The sequence below is a fragment of the Gymnoscopelus braueri genome, assembly GCF_963280865.1.
Source record: "Gymnoscopelus braueri genome assembly, chromosome: 6".
NCBI classification, from domain to species: domain Eukaryota; kingdom Metazoa; phylum Chordata; class Actinopteri; order Myctophiformes; family Myctophidae; genus Gymnoscopelus; species Gymnoscopelus braueri.
The window spans coordinates 6,507,217-6,528,177 of NC_137607.1; the positions used below are offsets into that span (position 1 = coordinate 6,507,217).

At 41.6% G+C, this 20,961-nt stretch overlaps 1 protein-coding gene across 3 annotated transcripts in view; it reads right to left on the reverse strand.

The window, feature by feature from the left end:
- The window catches only part of LOC308087453 (interferon-induced very large GTPase 1-like), a 98,924-nt gene extending 78,997 nt beyond the window's left edge, over window positions 1-19,927 (reverse strand). For 2 of the 3 annotated variants that reach the window (XR_013933337.1, XM_080431320.1), the window contains exons 1-7: window positions 19,910-19,927; window positions 19,353-19,427; window positions 11,215-11,331; window positions 10,213-10,326; window positions 8,716-8,781; window positions 8,612-8,643; window positions 7,995-8,023 (exon numbers count right to left, since the gene is read on the reverse strand). Coding sequence is in view for 2 of the 3 variants with exons in the window: in XM_080431320.1 (XP_080287446.1) it covers window positions 7,995-8,023; window positions 8,612-8,643; window positions 8,716-8,781; window positions 10,213-10,326; window positions 11,215-11,282 (309 nt within the window). In the remaining variant the exon portion in view is untranslated. Of the gene's footprint in view, window positions 1-7,994; window positions 8,024-8,611; window positions 8,644-8,715; window positions 8,782-10,212; window positions 10,327-11,214; window positions 11,332-14,866; window positions 14,962-19,352; window positions 19,428-19,909 lie in introns of those variants that run through there. The other variant, XM_080431321.1, reaches the window with a different exon arrangement.
- Window positions 19,928-20,961: the final 1,034 nt, after the last annotated feature.

Consider the following 20,961-nt stretch of genomic DNA (forward strand, 5'->3'; position numbering starts at 1 on the left):
CTATTCCCATGACAGAAGAGTTCTTTTCTAGTCTAGTTGATGGAGCTCAAAGGACTGGATTTGTCATACAGGATAACCGTCAGTCTCTCAAGCTTCTGGAATCGCTGACTCTCAACATTCAGCTGCTGGAAGGGATGTTTGGCCAGACTGACAAGTATCTCTGTGACATCATCATAGGCTTGCCAGGCATGCCAAGCTGACTTCTTACCCTTACTGTGGAAAGCAGATGTTGTGTCTGGAACATGCCAAAAGCCCACCCAGATGTCAGCCAAAGGTTGAATCGACCTGTTGCAATCATGAGGAGGCAGACACCAGGATTCTGGTTCATGTACGGCATGCACTTGAGCAAGGAGCAACAACTATCCTTGTGCGTACTGTGGACACTGATGTCATCGTGATCCTTGCAGGCTTGTTCCATCATTTAGTTACGATTCAACCTTTGGCTAACATCTGGGTGGCTTTTGGCATGGGCAAAAAAGACCGATTTTACCACATCAACAACATGTGTAAATCTCTGGGGGAGCCACAATCTCGTGCTCTGCCTATGTTCCATGCATTGTCAGGTTGTGACACAACATCTGCTTTCCACAGTAAGGGTAAGAAGTCAGCTTGGCATGCCTGGCAAGCCTATGATGATGTCACGGAGATACTTGTCAGTCTGGCCAAACATCCCTTCCAGCAGCTGAATGTTGAGAGTCAGCAATTCCAGAAGCTTGAGAGACTGACGGTTATCCTGTATGACAAATCCAGTCCTTTGAGCTCCATCAACCAGACTAGAAAATAACTCTTCTGTCATGGGAATAGGTCAATGGAGAAACTGCCACCCACCCAAGATGCACTACTTCAGCATTTTAAGCGGGCAGTGTATCAAGCAGGCATCTGGGCGACCAGCCTACAAACAGAACAAGTTATTCCTTCCCCACATGAGTATGGATGGACCAAGGAATCTGAGGCATGGGTGCCAGTTTGTATGACAATTCCAGAAGTCTCCAAAGCATGCAGAGAGCTGATCAAATGCTCTTGTAAAGGGGACTGTTCCACCTGCAAATGTGGCAAATCAAATTTGGACTGTTCTCCACTTTGCAATTGCAAATGTTTGACTCACAAGACCATTTGTACTTAATTTGGCGCAAAAACAGTGACATTTGTAGAATTTGTTGCGCCCCCTATGGGTGGAAGTGAAATCGCATTGGCTCTACGTTTATTAATGGCCCCTCAATGATATGAATTTAGGACAAATAGGACGCTGTGTTTATGATTTGTGCCATTTTTTTCCAAACAGACCCTCCCACAAATTTCAGAAGCCAATCGTAGCCAATCCGAAGGGAATATGAAAATTCTGACTGATAAATCTTGATCACATGACCAAAGACAGAGGGTGTGCCGATTTGTGTGAGTTTTGGACAAAATATTTAGGAGTAGTAGCAAAATATGTGTTTTGAAGATAACGCAAAATGGCGGAAAATCTTGAAATCGGAAAAGAGGCGGGACCTATATGCAAAGTTCCGTCATGATCCAAGGAGTCCAGGGGAAAAATATTTTTGATGCTATGACCTACGGTTCAAGAGTTATAGGCCAAAAGGTGAATCGGCCTGTTTTTTTTAATGAATATTGATAAGCCTAAATGTATGGAAAATATTCAAAATAAAGTTTGGTACCCAAGGCTAGAATCCATCAGTAGGTCCTAAAGAAGCCTCATGCAAAATTTGGCGCTATTATCAGCTTCGTATCGATAATGTAAAATAAACAGGGTTAATGTACTGGACTATATTGAGCCATTTTGTATGCATGTTATCTCCTGGTTCTGTGTGGAAAAAGTGTTTTTGTTGGAACTGAAAAACGGGAGGGATTGTACCCTGACGTGACGTGACGTGACGTCAGGGTGCAAATCAGTTTGGCCTGTTTTGAGACAAATTTACAGAAAATTATTTTTGGGGATAGAAGAGAGGTAGGGGAGACCAAAAACACACAAAAAAGAAGAAAAGCTTAAAATTCATGGTGTAGTCCCTTTAAGGTTTACTTTTCTTATTTTAAGTAATAGCCATTGAAACAACCTGTATTGTGGTCTAGATATGCTTTAGTGTGAATATTTAGTGTAAATATCTGAAATTGTCCCTTATCTGTTGCGTGAACTTTAACCTTTGTATAATGGCTGATAATCTGATTGTTATTCCCTCATCAGTAGACAATACATGGCATGAATTTGAACATGACAGCAGTTTCTCTACCTACTTTACAACGGGCTAGTGATCAAATTGAGCATTTTTCCTTGCAATTTTCCACTGATCACTGTCTTCTCTCTTGGTCTAACTCATTCTCATCCACAGAGCGTGGATACCAGCGGGGATACATTTACACTTTCTGGGCCCTATTAGGCGCAATAATTACTGCCAGGTCTTATGTCTTAACTTAAGCCGTGGAGGCGTTTTTATCTGATCTCAAAGCAAAAAACGGTCGCCGTGTGATGTGTTATATGCTTGTAGATCAGATATGTTTGTGCCGCATAAATGAAAGTGATAGTAAACAGCAACTTCTAGGGTATGGGAAAAAAAGCTTTGTCTACGCCAGGCCGAAAAGTATGGCGAGAGAGTATGTTTTGCACCCTGTCCGTCCGTCCGTCCGTGTGTCCTGTCCATCCATTAGCAGCTAATCTCTGGCACCGTTGGCCTGGTCGCTGAAAGGTCTAAGAATAAATGGCACTCTTTGTACATTGGCCTATTATAGTGCTACCAGGAGGCCACAATAACGTACCTGACCTGGCGGAGACCTATGCTCCGAGGAGCACTTTATCTAGTTTTATTTTATTTCATTCGATTAATGAAGGAAAAAGCCTTTGAAATGCCATGCGTGAGTTACAAGGGCGCCGATACTGTGGGTGCCTCGGTGCTAAAGCCCCCAGGAGAAATGATGAGCACCCATTACAAACTCTTTTTATTTTTTTAACCACTGAGTTTGTAAATAAATAAAAAAAAGCCGGGCGCCCAGATTTATGGTACCATTACAGTAGCTACTAGCTGTCTAGTTCCGCCTCCACCCATAGGCTAGGAGAACCTGTCCACTCATTGGTGGGGGGGGGGGGGGAAGGGGGGCGCGCAGCCGCGCGCTCATACTCGTAGGCATCCATTTTGGTTGCGCAGCTCTCATTTTTTATGTTTTGTATATAGCTTTGTCTTCACCTGGCAGATAAATTAGCACAGAAAGAGAGTGGCTTGCCTTGAACGCACTCATTATTGTACAGCAAGATGAAGCCACCTTCACCTTCAGCCAAGAAGAGATTCACCCAGAAGACACTAAATTTCTTCAGACCCAGCAAGACCCCCAGCGCCGAGGCGAACAGCACAGCCAGCTGGACGGTGACCTGGTGGTCCCTGCCAAGGCGGAGAGCACAGCCAACAGTACAACCAGCGGCCAGAGCGCCCTTACTACCCCTAGCATGAGCAGCAGCAGTGCCCATCAAGATGTGCAGAGGAAGGGACGTCAAGGTCGGACATATCAACTTGAACGAGAAATTCCCGTGGATCACGTATGACTCAACCAAATATTTTTTTTTGGTGCGCTTTGCACTAAAGCTTTAAAAATGGATGCCCCACTTCCATGCTTAGGACGTGCTCAAGAAAGCTTGAAAACGTTTATACACGATGGATTTTCCAGCTGGAATAGAGCACTTGAAAGATTTGGAGTCCACAAATAAGGTGATGTGCATCGGGCTGCCATTCAGGTCGCTGCTAATGTTAATGCCGGTGTAAATGTTGTCGCTTCCATGTCGGCTGGTAAACTAAAGCAGATGCCTGATTCAAGACGAGCTTTGCTGGCAATTTTATCCTCTCTTGAGTACCTTTCAAGCCAGGGATTGGCCATTAGAGGTAAAACAGACACTGAGTCCAATTTGAGAGACATCATGGCTATCTCATGACATCCTTAACGAAATGACAGAAATTATGGCTCATGATTTGCTGAGACGGCTTCTTATGGAAATACAGTCTGTTTATACAGTGTTTCTCTGTGATGATCGACGAGACAGCTGACATTACAGTCAAGGAGCAAGTGTCTGTCTGTATTCGTTTTGTGACTGATATGCTGATAAGCTGTTAAATGACGTCTTGATAAGATTCTCACTGCCAGTAAGTAAGTGCAGAGGACAATGTTGAGACGTCGCTGCAAATCTCTCTGGCATCAGAACAGGTCTACAAGCCCGCATGCAGGAACTGAAGCCCCCGAGCACTGTATGTTCATTGCACCGCACATGTTCTGAATTTAGTTGTGCAGGATGTCGCCCAAAACATCACAGCGTGTCGTAACTTCATGGGAGTTGTTTGTGACATAATAACACTGATAAGAAATTCGCCAAAGCGACTCGTCTGGTTTAAGGAGTATCAAGGCAGCAACGCACCTTCTTTGAGACCCATTCTGGACTGTGAAAACGGCCTCGTTACAATCCATTGCTTCCAACTACAGTGCACTAATGGACTTTCTCGAGGACCTGTCTGCACAAGACAGAGGTGACGCAGGATGTAAAGCCAGTGGTCTGCTTTTGCACCTACAGAAGTTTAGCACCTTTTTCTCTTTGCAACTCATGCTGAAATTCTTCTCACGCATGGAAGCGGTAAATGCTGCACTCCAAGACCACAAGTTGCACCTTCAGAAAGCTAGAGAGATGGTGGACAGACTCAGAGGAGACATAACGTCTCTTCGTGAAGGATTCCAACACTTTTGGGGAAGCACTACTGCAGCAGCAAATGACCTGAAATTGGACCCCCCCAGCTGCCAAGACCAAGAAAGGTTCCCTGCAGATTGGACGATGGAGGTGCTCCTCCACAAACCTTCCAAACACCAGAAGAAATGTACCGACAGCAATACTTCGAGGTCATGGACACAGCATCATCATCCCTGAACTGCAGATATAGTGCTTCTGTGTTCAAACACATGCAATATGTTGAGGATTTTGCGGTCAGAAAGGTCGATTGCAAACGCATAGTGCAGTTCTATGGAAATGATTTAGATGAAGTCAGGCTGACACTGCATCGTGACATTTGCATTGACATGGCAAAGACAGATGGACTTTGCCTGTCTTTTCATGATGCATTTGAGTTCTTGAAAGGTGATAAGGGAGAGAACTCCAGAGCTATTTGTCCAGAGCTCACAAGACTGGTGAAACAAGTCCTGACTATCCCTGTAACATCATGCAAATTGAACCGAAAATGACGTTCGATACGGTGTATCGAAATCAAAAGCTGTATCGCGATTAAAGGGTTAATTTAAAAAAAAATACTCGCGCATGCGCACATCCGATTGCACGTCCGGGTGAAGCCATGCTCGAGCCGCTGTTGTGTTTTTCCGTGCATCGTGCATGCTGCTTACGACGGGGGAGAAAAAAAAGACGTCAGGACAAACCCACACATACCACAGAGGAGTTTGGAGGAGACAGAGAGACAGACCGCTGTAGCGTTGCGTCTGTACTACTACTTTACATTTCACCATGGCCACTGCTGAAGCCAGCGATGGTAATGATGATACACAAATGGAATAATTTTTAAGTCAAAAGTCTGGCAATATTTTGGCTTCCCAGTGAATTATGAGGGCACCTGACACGTTGTTGACAAAACGGCAACCGTTTGTCGATTATGCTCCACATTGATAGAACTCTGTCTTCTCTTTTTCCCCTCTACACCTATACTTCTCGGCCAAAAATAGCCGATCTACAAGCTCGCAACGCCTCGCAGCGTGAGGCGTTGTGAGCTCTTACCTGTTCAAACAATGTGAACATACTTTAAGATGTTTAAGAACATGTAGCCAAATAACAGTTGTCTTTGGATCCTTTTTTCTTACATGTTCAACTTTGTATTTAGATTTTATTTAGTTATAGAGCTTCACAATAATGTTGTTGTTAACTCATCTTAAAGAAGAATTTGAAAATGACAGCTGTTCTAAGGGCATAAAACCCTTTTTGATATTCTCATTCTCATTTGATATTATTCAAATAAAAGGGACTTATTGAGAAACATGTGTTTTTCTTTACAAATCAAGACAATAGCCTAAATTAATAATCATATAGCCCTCAAAGCTGAAAAAAGGAAGTTTTAAAAATATGTATCGAAAATCGAATCGCATCGTGACCTTAAAATCGGAAGTCGAATCGAATCGTGGATTAGGCGTATCGTGACACCCCTATCGCAGGGGCCCTAGCATACTGCAATGTATGCACAACACCGTCCAGGAGCCCCAAACTGACCACCTATGCCTCGCTGGGGCCAGGCCGACAACTGAAGATGACGTAGTTCCGAAAGCCACAGAGTCTCCTGGGCTTGATGAAAGCAGAGTGGGTCATAGTGGCAGCCGCCACAGCGACCCCGAGATGAGAGACAGCAACAACCAGACCCAGGGCCGTCTCGGCCATCACCGGGCTATCAAGAGCCACCGATTGGCTCCACATCTCAACCCTGTCCATCCTCAAGTGGATCAAGGGAAAACGGGGGAAGAACAGATAGCACCGCTATTGAGAACCAACTGGGGCAGTGAGCCATCACCCCGTGGGTTACCCTGCCCAATATCATCCCTCCCATCAGGGAGGACCGGGGGATATTCACACCCTGCTCACCGTGGAGCACAAGTTCAAACTCAAATATGACACTTTTCAATATATGTTATTTAGTTATCTGATATAAATTATACAGTAGGTTTGTGTGTGTGTTGCCCGGTGTTAGAGGGGGTGAGATCAATCAATCTGACATTCAGCATCAGTTTTGGTATAATGTGACCATATTCCCTTTTTGACTTTAAAAGACACACGTGTATTATGGCATATTTAGAAAAGTCAGGGAATGGGAGCATTCTGAGAGCTTCCTGCCCAACGTCAATGTACTTCTAAATAAAAAATCGGCCTGGTTGACCGCTCCGTGCTGTAACCCATTGCTGGTAAAACACAGGGACATCTTCAATTGACCAGTCCATAAGAATGTAACACATATGGAACTAGAAAAAGTGCTCCTCGGAGCACAGGTCTCCGCCAGGTCAGGTAGGTTAGTTTGGGCCATCAATGGAATTCGCCAATCAGGCTGGATTGTGAAAGATCGGACGGATCCATCTTGATGACTTGACTAAAGAGATAATATGTACCGATTTGCGTGATGTTTGTATGAGTAATATTTAAAAAAAACATTGTTTTGCAAAAGTCAGCCTCCTGGTGGCGCTATAATAGGGCAATGTTGAAAGGGTGGCATTTGGTCCTCAACGTATTGTGAATTTGTTCAAAACGGGCCACTCCTGCAAACTTTTGATCTTAGCCAATCAGGATGGAATATGATAAATCAAACAGATCCGTCTTGATCACATGACTATATAGATCATGTGTACCGATTTGCGTGAAATTTTGATCAAATCTGAAGGAGAAATATCCAAAAATGTGTTTTACATAAGTCGGCCTCCTGGTGGCGCTATAAAAGGCAGATGTGAAAAATGCAGGGCTAAGGTTTTCCCTTAGCCTCTAGAGAGTGCGCATACAAAGTTTTACACAGATTGGTGCAGTTATAGGTAAAAACAGGAATCGGCCTGTTATAGCGCCACCATGAGGCTGATTTGAACATTTTAAGTGGCATTTCTTCCTTGGCCTAGTGAGAATGTACGTGGAAAATTTCACGGAAATTGCATGCTGTGCTCATGATTTGAGACATTTTGTTCAAAACGGAGCACTCCTGCAAACTTTGGAAGCCATTCTTAGCCAATCAGGATGGAATATGAAAAATCTGAAAGACTTGTTTTCCAGTTTCGCTGCGATCAAGCCAACAGTGCGGGAGATTAGCTATCCACAGACGGACGGACGAACGGACGGACGGACGGACAGGGTACAAAACATACTATCTCGCAATGCCTTTTGGCCTGGCGGAGACAACTATAGGCAAACTAGCAAAACATGTAGAGATAAGCTATACATGCAATCAGATATGAAGCAAAAACATTCCTCATTGTGTACAGTATGAAGCCAAATACATGTTTCTTACCTTGTTGCCACTATCTCCATTGATGGAACCTATTTGCAACATTAAAGATACAGGTAAATTACAGTCATTTAGCAGACGCTTTTATCCAAAGCGACTTACAATAAGTGCATTCAACATAGGTAGGGAACAAAACTACTAATCACCAGAAATCTAAAGTGCATTTTCTACAAAAACAAGCAACCAAGAGTATACCTAGCGCTAAGGTAAAAGTGCAATATATCAGCTACCTATTTCCTTGAACAGATGAGACAAAATAGCAAAATCAAATGAGCAGGAGCTAAAACAAATAAGTGTATCGACTAAACAAGATCCAATAAAACAATACTACAATTAAAAAAGCGTTCGTAAAACTAGTTAACAACAAGTAAATAACATGAAACAAGTAAATAACATGCAAATACTGCTTTATCTAATTATGTGTGGTGATATGTCATGTTCTTCCTGAAAACCAGTATAGTAAACAAATCAACACAACTTAAATAATCACCAATCACGATTAAATGAAATACAATGTTTAACAGAATAATGTCATGTCACCATTGTCCTGCAATGACTAAATACAGATACATGTTCTTGGATCAGTAAAACAATAATTAAAAAGAGTAAAGCAGTCTTACTTGTTTGAGATGTTTCATCACTGTCCATTGCAGAATCAGAATCAGAATCAGAATCTGATTCTGATTCTGATTCTGATTCTGATTCTGATTCTGATTCTGATTCTGTATCACCCTCTTCAGCTGACAGCTCCTCAGCTTCTGTTTCTGTCTCCTTATCTATACTCTGTATTCTTCACATAGAGTAACAAACAAACAAACAAACAAACAAAGGACAGGGTTTCATTTCATATGATGTCACAATGTTTATGAAATATAGTACCATGTGAGTACAGTGGTAAATCTCAAGAGTTGACCCAGTTGAGTTGTAGCCTTCAACTCAACAAGGCTTGTTTGGGTTGGATTGTAATTTTCAGAACCGTTGAAAACTCTAAAGCAGTTGTTCTCAAACATTTTCATGTCAAGGACCCCCAAATTGACCCCCATCTGAAAATATTTTCTGCCAGTTAAATGTTTTCAAGATTTATTAAAATGTTTCGAGAATAGACGATCTATAAGCTCAAAATGGGCAGTAATGGGACGCGTTGTGAGCTTGTAGATAGTAGATGAATAGGGTTAAAATGGTTAAACTGCTACTTGTTTGCTATGGACCCCTGGCGGTCCCCAGACCACACTTTGAGAAACACTGCTCTAAAGATATGATATAAATATTATTGTAATTTAAATTCTATACAATTGTAGAATTGAGAAAACAGAAGAAACAGTTTATTTGCACAAACATATCACTTAAAGGGTTAGTTCAGATTTTTTGAGTATTTTCTGTTGGAAATACTTAACATTAATGAAATGGTTGCAAAGGTATTAATTGATTGCCCGAGTCCCGTGGTCAGAGTTATGGTCCGTTTCAGATAAATATGAAGTAGTTCCGTTCAATTTCGACCCCTCTGTCACATGGTACTATTTTTTGTGTCATATATTTTGTGCCGCGGCGAAGTGATTCTGGACACAAACATTAGTACCATGTGACAGAGGGGTCGAAATTGAACGAAACCTGCTCTATATGGTAGAAATAGGTCAACAATACAAATGACGCTAGTTTTTTTAATTAATTTATTTTTAATGAGCGGCGCCCACCAAATCTACTAATCTACCGGAACTACTTCATATTTATCAGAAACAGACCATAACTCTGACCACGGGACTCAGGCAATCAATTAATACCTTTGCAACCACTACATCAATGGTAAGTATATTTCCTACAGAAAAAACTCAAAAAATCTGAACTAACCCTTTAAGAACTCAAAGGCCACCCAAAAGGTCCTTACACACCGGGGCGATTTTTTCATGCGAATAATACATTTTAAAAAAAAAACTTCTATCAATGCAAGCTTACATGGAGCGAAAAAGCGAAGCGAAAAAGCGTCTTTTAATTATTCGGAACGAGTCAGAATTTTGCTTATATTCGCATATTCGCCGGTGTGTAACCGCCTTAAGAGTGTTCTTCAGTGTACTTAACTTCTGTTCTAAGAACAGATCACAGCTAAGAAAACATTGGAGTATACCAAAATCTTCTTAAAAACTTCTTAAGTGGGTTTAAGAAGAAATGTCCTCTTAAGAACTGTTGCTGAATGAGGCCCATTGAGCCTGAGTCCCAATAATCATACTTTGTGTCTGAAGGTCCAGGTTCATTTCTGAAGTTCGCAGGGAAATCCATGGACTGGTCACTCTTGAGAGACTCACAGTTGGATGTTGGAGACTCTGATCTCAGTGAAAGATTTCTGGAATCATACAAATGATTCTACAATTATCATTTTATTTACAATCAAAGCTCATGCTGCTGTATGAGTGATGTCACAAAACACACCAGGCCACTAAAGCCTTAAATAAACTTTCTTCAAATCGGTTTATGACAACTATTTCATTGTTTGTTGTTTTGTTTTTGGTTTATAATAATCACATTGCAATCATTCCTCCAGGCTCTGGTATAAACACCTTGCCAGACTATGGACCTTACTGTAAAAAATAAATGGACAAAGTGACACCCATATAGACTCTACAGAACGTAAATGAAGCCTATTTTTCAACAATTTCTAATCCGCCATCTTTCTATATCCGGTCCAAATATGCAAATAAGAAACCGGAAATTAATGAACGCTATTGGTTGTGACCAGAGCGGGGGTGGGGAATGAATGCTATTGTGTAGTGGTGGAAAAAGTACTCAAAAGTGTCCAGAACATTAACGTCTAGTAATGTAATTAATGTCTAGTTTGTCGACCTGTTGATAATCGGCATTATCTGACCACAAATACATTTTTGGTTGTGGTGATGTCATGATGATTCAGTGTATTACTTCAGTACATTAACTATTATTATAATCTATACACTAAACTACATAGAAACACCAAGACCACTCTCTGCCTTGCATGTTTATTGAACATCTAACATGTTTTAGCTGCTTCATAGTTGATTTTATTTGTGTATGTGATCTTACTTAAACCACATCACAGTGAACTTTGCATATAAGCTTGTAACTCTCTCTCGCTCTCTCTCTATATATATATATATAAATTATTGTTATTTAGTTTTCATATAGTGTAGATAGGCCTTATCATAGAATAATTAGCACAGACATGTTTTCTTATCACTTCATCAAATTGACCACTTACCCTGTTGTAGGTTGACTAGGGGGGTCCATGCTGCTTTTTGTTGTAGGATGACTAGGGTCCAAGTCCATACTGCTTACTGTGATCTTGTACTTTGTAAGTCACTCTGGATAACAGCATCTGCTGAATGACATTTTATAAATAGTTGTAATTGTAATAATAGACTATCTTCACACTAACAGCTTTTTATTTAGAAAAGCCGCTGCCTCGAGCGCTTTTTATGTTCATACTGAGGGAAAAAAGAAGAAGGGGGGCGATAGACTGAAACAGACTTCAATACTCTATGGAACTTACTTGTGATTGATTGAATACTTTATTAGACAGAAATGAAAACATCGCGTGGTACATTAAGACATTTACTGTACCACACTTTTTTGTGTTTCCATTATGGTCCTAGGTATTCAATTAATCAACAGAGCATCAAGTATTACACATTAATACATGTCATCAACAAATATAAACAGCAATATATACAAAGGAGAAAAAGGGAAAAGGAAAAACGGCTGTAGCGTAAGACATCTCCTTTTGGAGGGAAATAAAACTAGCTCCCCTTGTGACCTTCTAATGTTTTGTCAAGCCAATTTAGAAAGAAACCAGTGATACACATCCTTTAATCATTAAAGGATTTAAAGTTTTTTTTCTGCCAGGACACACCTTTCATTGCCAAAAGATCCCAGGGCATACCTAGATATACGGTGTGTTTGTATATATGTATATGTTCGCTGTGTGTGTGTGTGTGTGTGTGTGTGTGTGTGTGTGTGTGTGTGTGTGTGTGTGTGTGTGTGTGTGTGTGTGTGTGTGTGTGTGTGTGTGTGTGTGTGTGTGTGTGTGTGTGCGCGCGTGAGCATGAGCACATGTGCAGTGATGGCTTGTGTGTGTGTGCATGTCTTTAAGTGGCACATGTGTTGCAACGGTGCGCCTTGCAGGACCGCACGTTACGTGTGTGTGTGTGCGTGCGCAGTACTGGCTTGTGTGTGTGTGTGTGTGTGTGCATGTCTTTAAGTGGCGCATGTGTTGCATCTTTGCCGTGCTCGGACGGACGGACGGACGGACGGACGGACGGACGGACGGACGGACGGACGGACGGACGGACGGACGGACGGACGGACCCACACACACGGTCAAATGTAGAGCGGCTGGCACCGCTAAAAATAAGAAGGGGGGTGATAGACTGAAACAGACTTCAATACTCTAAGGAACTTACTTGTGATTGATTTAACTAGAAGTTCGGGCCGCGCAGCGTGACGCGTCGTACACTTCGCATCGCAGATCCAACTTACAGCTTACAGTGAGCGAGAGTATTGTGTGAAAGTAGGCCGAAGTCGCTTATAATATTCGGACATGGCAACACTGGTGAAAAGTAAGGCAAATTCGCTTATAATCAGAGGACATGGCAACGCTGAGTGTCCTGTGAGCCTCTCTTTCTCTGTCACTGTGTGTCTGTCCCCCGTCTGTCGAATAAGGTTCGGTCCCACATAGAATAGCCTAGTTGGGTTCCACCTAGGGCCCAGTCCCAGTTGGGACCCACCTCGGTCCCACATAGACTTGCCTAGTTGGGGCCCACCTAGGGCCCAGGTGGAACCCACCTAAAGCCCACATGGGCAACCCAGTGGGGACCCACCTCGGTCCCACATAGACCCCCTGGGAGTCTTGGGACCCCCACGAACATCGCGGACCCCTTCTGACCCTTGCAAAACATCACAGACCCCTTCGGACCCCTGCGAAACATCACAGGGGTCCCTGGAGACCCTTGGGGGTCCCTGGAGACCTAGTGTGGTCTAGCTCTGAGATTAATGAAGTACAAAGGGAGAAAAAACGAAAGGGAAAGATGCAAACGAATTGTGTGTGTGCATTGCTTGTTGGTCGCGCAACCTGGCAACCCTGGGCTGAGGCAGACAACACATGGAGAACAGCGAACATGTCGCTCGCGCACCCAGGCAGACACAGACACGGTGAAGGAAAACGGGAAACTGTGAAGCCACAGAGGTTGTGCAAGAGGTTGCACATGAACTCTGCAGCCGCACTGAGGCGCTCCAACGCAAACACTGTGACATTAAGCTTCACACAACGAACATGAGCACTACGCTGCTGTTTGTCCAAAACACACAATATCTCTTCTCCCACCGATTCTCGTTAGGATGTTAGCGGTGTGTGTGTGCGTGTGTGTGTGTGTGTGTGTGTGTGTGTGTGTGTGTGTGTGTGTGTGTGTCTGTGTGTGTGTATATGTATATGTATATATGTGTATATATATATATATATATATATATATATATATATATATATATATATATATATATATATGTATATGTATATATATATATGTATATATATATAAATATATATATATATATATTCTGTCATTCCTTATACTTTATTTATAATTATACAACACTGTTATTACAACTTGTACAACTATTATTTCAACTTAACAACAACAATATAATTATGTGCAAGCAGATATGCACTTAAAGGGTGCACGTTCAACAGTGGAGAAAGCATGGGCCCACCACAGACCGTTCGTTGCGATGGGGGGCGACCGTGTTTAGGGGCGAGACAATTAGGCGCAGATTGCTCACTCCAGACCGTTCGGTGCGATCCGGGGCGACCGTGTTTAGGGGCGAGATTGGGAAACGGCCGCATCGTTAGCTTGTACAGATTTTCGGAGACTCGACACGGTGCAATAGCTAGATGATGAACTTGTGTGTGTCTGGTGGAGAGATTTACTTAAACGCGACGTGCTACCACCTTTGCACGAAAGGATTGCAGTGCATTTCACACACACACACACACACACACACACACACACACACACACACACACACACTCACACACAGCACGGAGAAGTTGTGCAAGGCAACAGCGCGAGGCTGTTCAGTCACACACACACACACACACACACACACACACACACACACACACACACACACACACACACACACACACACACACACACACACACACACAGCACGGAGAGGTTGTGCAAGGCAACAGCGCGAGGCTGTTCTGTCCTCTCTCTCTCCCCCTCTCTCTCTCTCTCTCTCTCTCTCGCCCTCCCTCCCTCTTTCCCCCTCTCTCACACACACACACACACACACAGCACGGAGAAGTTGTGCAAGGCAACAGCGCAAGGCTGTTCTGTCACACACACACACACACACACACACACACACACACACACACACACACACACACACACACACACACACACACACACACACAGCACGGAGAAGTTGTGCAAGGCAACAGCGCGAGGCTGTTCTGTCCTCTCTCTCTCCCCCTCTCTCTCTCTCTCTCTCTCTCTCTCTCTCTCTCTCTCTCTCTCGCCCTCCCTCCCTCTTTCCCCTGTCCTTCTCTCTCTCCCCCTCCCTCCCACGCTCTCGCTCTCTCGCTCTCTCTCTCTCCCCCCTCCCTCCATCTCTCTCTCTCCCCCCTCCCTCCCTCTCTCTCTCTCCCCCCTCCCTCCCTCCCTCGCTCTCTCTCTCACCCCTCTCTCTCTCTCCCTCCCGTCAAAGGGTGCGCACTGTGTCGCAGATGATTGGCTGTTTAAAACAGACCTGGCGGAAGTAAATTGCGAGCTGAAATATAGAGCACTTTATGATTATTATAAAAGGAGACACATGTGAAGGTGGAAAATAAAATAGAAGTGTTTATATACTTTTGCATGAGCGATTTCTGTAGCAAGTTGGGAGAGAAGTGGAGCAGTGCTTTGGCCGTGAGTTGTTCCTAAGAGGTTGAGGTTCCAAAAGGGACGGCTCTCTGATTGAGTAGTAGAAGATACTTTATTAGACAGAAATGTAAACATCGTGTGGTACATTAAGACATTTACTGTACCACACTTTTTTGTGTTTCGATTATGGTCCTCAATTAATCAACAGAGCATCAAATATTACACATTAATACATGTGTGTGTGTGTGTGTGTGTGTGTGTGTGTGTGTGTGTGTGTGTGTGTGTGTGTGTGTGTGTGTGTGTGTGTGTGTGTGTGTGTGTGTGTGTATATATGTATATATATATATATATATATATATATATATATATATATATATATATATCTGGGTCTGGTATCTTAAATACCAGACCCATTGATATTTGCTTAACCCTGTCATCTACCCTGAGCCATCCCAAACTAGCTAAGTATTTAGGTGGGTCATGGCTGAGTAGTAGTGGAATCAGTTTGTTTTTAGGAGGTCTAAGCTTTGTTTTCAGTGCCATTGAGGTGTTGGAGAACCAAGAGGTGCAAGCATAATCAAAATGGCACTGAATCTTTAGTGTGCTCTTGTTGATAACAACCTTGTTCTTTCGTTGACTTTCTTGATAACTTTTGATGCCATTTTTCACCTAACAGCTTGTTAAGCCTAAATAGGCTTAACCTTAACCTCTTCTTTACTTGCGATTACATTATCATCAACTCTGAACTTGACCTTAGCAGTGGTGGACAGTAACAGAGTAAATCTACTTGAGTACTGTACTTAAGTACAGATTCTGAGGATCTGTACTTTACTTGAGTATTAGATTTTTTTGACACTTATTACTCTTACTTGAGTACATTTCCGAGACAAATATTTTACTTTTCCTCAAGTACATTTCTAGGAAGTACTGGGTACTTTTAGGTTGGCTGTTTCTTTTTTCCACACTTCTGCTCTCACACTAGCATGTTTCTGGCTTCCCTCTCCGCTCGCCTCTTTGTTACATCTTGTATGGGGTGTGTAGGAGTAAAAGTATTTAGTTCTGGTTCCTCAGTCATTTCTATTTTCGTTTTTATAGGTGTTTCTGCAGGCTTTGTATAACGTAGTGGTTCTACAAGCACATCAGTGCATGCAGTGCAGGTGGTTTCAGACAGTTACTTCTCTGAAACAAGAGTTATGAGATCTACTTAAAGAGGCACTATGTAACTTTTTTTTAAATGAATGAAATGTAATTTTGTCCAATCTGTATGGTAGAGTATGTTATTACAATATAACTTATCCAATTGGGGCGGTTATATTTTGTCTCCCTGCTCTTCTATTGAGACATTTGGATTGTGTCAAAGGTCTCACCTAGACACAGGATCTGACATGAATTTTTACCAGATGTGTTAGTATAGGAAATCAAAGGTTGTTTGTGTGGAGACCAAGCAAGTCGACTTGTCTCTGTGCCATCTTGTTTTGACACACATGGTGAAGATAACGGTTGTGCGTGTGTGGGTAGATATATGAAACATCCTCTGCTCTCATGAGAGCAGAGGATGTGGTCGCAACGTCACAAAGAACCACATGCCTTGCAAACAACACCTGCCTCTCTGCAACCACCATCTCTGCAAGCATGGATGCCGATTTATGTTGGGCGGGTAGGGTACTCAACAACAAGTCACACACACATCAACCAAGTTTTAACCCCTTAATCAGAAATACCTGATGAATGTCAGTTGGAAACATTGTACTTGCAATAAAATACCTTTTTGCTGTAAGTGAAGACAGTGTGCGTGATCACCATTCTTTCCTGTCTCATGCACTGGCTGCCTGCTCCTACGCACCTGTCCCAGTAGGTGTGCAAAAGGACTTTTTTTTTACTACATTTCAAGTCATACAATTTGATTATTGGCTGATGGTGAAACCATAACTGGTATAAGGACTTTGCAGATTACAGGGAGAGAGTTTGAATGGCACGCGGGGGCTTCACTAACCGGGCCATGGCCCCACTGGCCATTTTATTGCGAGTACAATGTTTCCAACTGACATTCATCAGGTATTTCTGATTAAGGGGTTAAAACTTGGTTGACGTGTGTGTGCCTTGTTGTTGAGTACCCTACCCGCCTAACATAAATCGGCATCCATGCTTGCAGAGATGGTGGTTGCAGAGAGGCAGGTGTTGTTTGCGAGGCATGTGATTCTTTGTGACCACATCCTCTGCTCTCATGAGAGCAGAGGATGTTTCATATCTACCCACACGCACGAGAGCAGAGGATGTTTCATATATCTACCCACACACGCACAACCGTTAACTTCACCATGTCAAAACAAGATGGCGCCGTATTGCACAGCGGTGAACTTCACCCTGTCAAAACAAGATGGCACAGAGAGACAAGTCGACTTGCTTGGTCTCCACACAAACAACCTTTGATTTCCTATACTAACACATCTGGTAAAAATTCATGTCAGATCCTGTGTCTAGGTGAGACCTTTGACACAATCCAAATGTCTCAATAGAAGAGCAGGGAGAGTTTTGCCCACTCTTTTGATAATGAAATCTTGTCTGGCTTATGGACTATAAGTGTCAAAAGAATCTGTAGAATCTGTAGAATCTGTACTTAAGTACAGTACTCAAGTAGATTTACTCCGTTACTGTCCACCACTGCTAAGGTCAAGTTCAGAGTTGATGATAATGTAATCGCAAGTAAAGAGGTTAAGGTTAAGCCTATTTAGGCCTAACAAGCTGTTAGGTGAAAAATGGCATCAAAAGTGATCAAGAAAGTCAACTAAAGAACAAGGTTGTTATCAACAAGAGCACACTAAAGATTCAATGCCATTTTGATTACGCTTGCACCTCTTGGTTCTCCAACACCTCAATGGCACTGAAAACAAAGCTTAGACCTCCTAAAAACAAACTGATTCCACTACTACTCAGCCATGACCCACCTAAATACTTTGCTAGTTTGGGATGGCTCAGGGTAGATGACAGGGTTAAGCAAATATCAATGGGTCTGGTATTTAAGATACCAGACCCAGATATATATATATATATATATATATATATATATATATATATATATATATATATATATATATATATATATATATATATATATATATATATCACACACACACACACACACACACACACACACACACACACACACACACACACACACACACACACACACACACACACACACAGCGTACACATATACATATATACACACACACCGTATATCTAGGTATGCCCTGGGATCTTTTGGCAATGATGAAAGGTGTGTCCTGGCAGAAAAAAAAAACTTTAAATCCTTTAATGATTAAAGGTTATGTATCACTGGTTTCTTTCTAAATTGGCTTGACAAAACATCAGAAGGTCACAAGGGGAGCTAGTTTTGACGATATTAAAGCCTGAATCACCTGTGTAATTGAGTTTTGTGTCTGAAATTGTGCACACTTCTTTCATAATAACAATCCAGTATTATTATTATTATTGTATACACACACCGTATGCCCTGGGATCTTTTGGCAATAATGAAAGGTGTGTCCTGGCAGAAAAAAACCTTTAAATCCTTTAATGATTAAAGGTTATGTATCACTGGTTTCTTTCTAAATTGGCTTGACAAAACATCAGAAGGTCACAAGGGGAGCTAGATTAAAGCTAGCTGATTAAAGGTTATGTATCACTGGTTTCTTTCTAAATTGGCTTGACAAAACATCAGAAGGTCACAAGGGGAGCTAGTTTTGACAATATTAAAGCCTGAATCACCTGTTTAATTGAGTTTTGTGTCTGAAATTGTGCACACTTCTTTCATAATAACAATCCAGTATTATTATTATTATTGTATACACACACCGTATATCTAGGTATGCCCTGGGATCTTTTGGCAATGGAAATCTTTGGACCCAAAAAGAATGGATTCTGTTTTACCAAGGTGTTATCAGAAAGCCAAGTGCGGAGTTCAACTGAGGGCTTCCTCAACTTGCGTTTTGTCCTCGCCCGAGACCAGTATTAACAAAAACAAGTTTTAAACTAGTAGGTGTAATGAAGATTGATCAATGTATGGCATATTTATCGCCATACAGATCTTTTATACAACCAGATGTCAGAGATGAGAACCAAGGTTTGTTTCTCCCCCCGTGCCTGTCATACAGTATCTGCTGTTCGGGTAACCAGCTTTTGCTGTGTCACCAGGAGGCTGGAGCTCACATTGCTGTACCACGACTCACTTACTGCGATATATTAATAGGCCTGCCTTAAAGAAAAATCTGCATCATTAAGCAAATTTCTGAACATTTTATTTAACTATGTTTAACTTTTCAAAGACCAGCGGCTTCTAAGAGCGGCTTGTGTGCAATTTCTTACAGGATTTCATAAAAAGGCAGTAAAAGCTGCCTATTTCGTTTTGTTTTAAGCCATCAGTGTGAATGCTACCATAGACTGTAAATGTCATATAAATTGTTAGTTACATTACCTCTCCCTTTTGTCCATATTCTGCCACCAAGCTGACGGTTTGATTCTCTATACTTTAACAAAGACTCTGTTGACTCTGTAGAGAGAGAGAGAGAGAGAGAGAGAGAGAGAGAGAGAGAGAGAGAGAGAGAGAGAGAGAGAGAGAGAGAGAGAGAGAGAGAGAGAGAGAGAGAGAGAGAGAGAGAGAGAGAATCTAAGTAGAGCAACAGTACTTTGTCCTGAGTGCAAGGTACAAGCAGTGAAATAATAATAATACTGGATTGTTATTATGAAAGAAGTGTGCACAATTTCAGACACAAAACTCAATTACACAGGTGATTCAGGCTTTAATATTGTCAAATCTTGCTATTTCCCAGCAGTATGGTCCAGTGCTACAATGGATAAAATAAAATAAAACAAAATAAAATACAAAGTGTACAAACCCGAGAAGCAGGTTTAGCACTCGAATACAGAACTAATATTGTTGCAATGCAAAATTGTCTAGATTGGTTATTTGTTAAAAACAGATTACTCCAATTGCTCGTATTTATTAGAAGTATTTCTGTTACAAACACTCACTCAATCTTTCCGTTTAGGCAGACATGATTATACTCTACCACACATGCTGCAGGAGGAAATTTCACATTACCAGGAGCAAGATCAAACTCAATTAAACAAACATTTATGAACTATGCATGAATCTACTGCCCAGACATATCACACAATAAGATACATTAAGCTTAAATATTTATTAAAAGCATCTTTTGACTAGGAATTTATTAATAAATGCTGTATTAGAATGTTATGTATTATAAACCTCATTAAATTATTTGAAATTTCATTAGTGGGTGTTAGGAGTGTATGAATACTTGATTGTTATTTACTCATTATGTTTGGATTATTGTACTGTAAGGATATTTATTTTTATAATGTTGTGCATTATGATGTCTTGTATGTCATTATGCTCTATAACCAAGCATACATGAGGCATAAGGAAGAGGTGACGGATGCATTTTCTCAAAACAAAGTGGCGATAATAGTATCTTTCTAAATGTTTGTTTAATTCAATATTGATAGTGAGAAACAATGTTAACAAAGACTTCAACTAGGACTATGATTATCGTTAGTTTTAGTTAGTATGATGACTAGTTCATCTGTATGGTATGAATAAGTTAATACAATATAACTAGTACATCTGTATGGTATGAATAAGTTAATACAATATAACTAGTACATCTGTATAGTATGAATAAGTTAATACAATACAACTAGCTAATCTGTATGGTAGAGTATGTTAATATAATGTAACTAGTGGTGGTTAGAGGTGGTCTGGTCTCCCTACTCTTCCAATGAGAAATGTAGATGCTGTGGTTGGGTAGGACACCTACTGGTTGACAATAGGTATTGCATTAAACCAAGGTGGAAATGACTCACCTTCCAACATGCTCTCGGTTATAGCTCAACACAGGGCCGGTCCATCTGGGGGCCCTAAGCTGGTTTAGGGAACTGAGATTTAAGACTTCTTTTTAATGCCACTTTAAATTAAATTTAAGACCAATTTATCAATAACAAAAAAGTGGTCAATGTCAGTATAAGTACTCATATTTAGGGTACATTTTGTCCACACATGT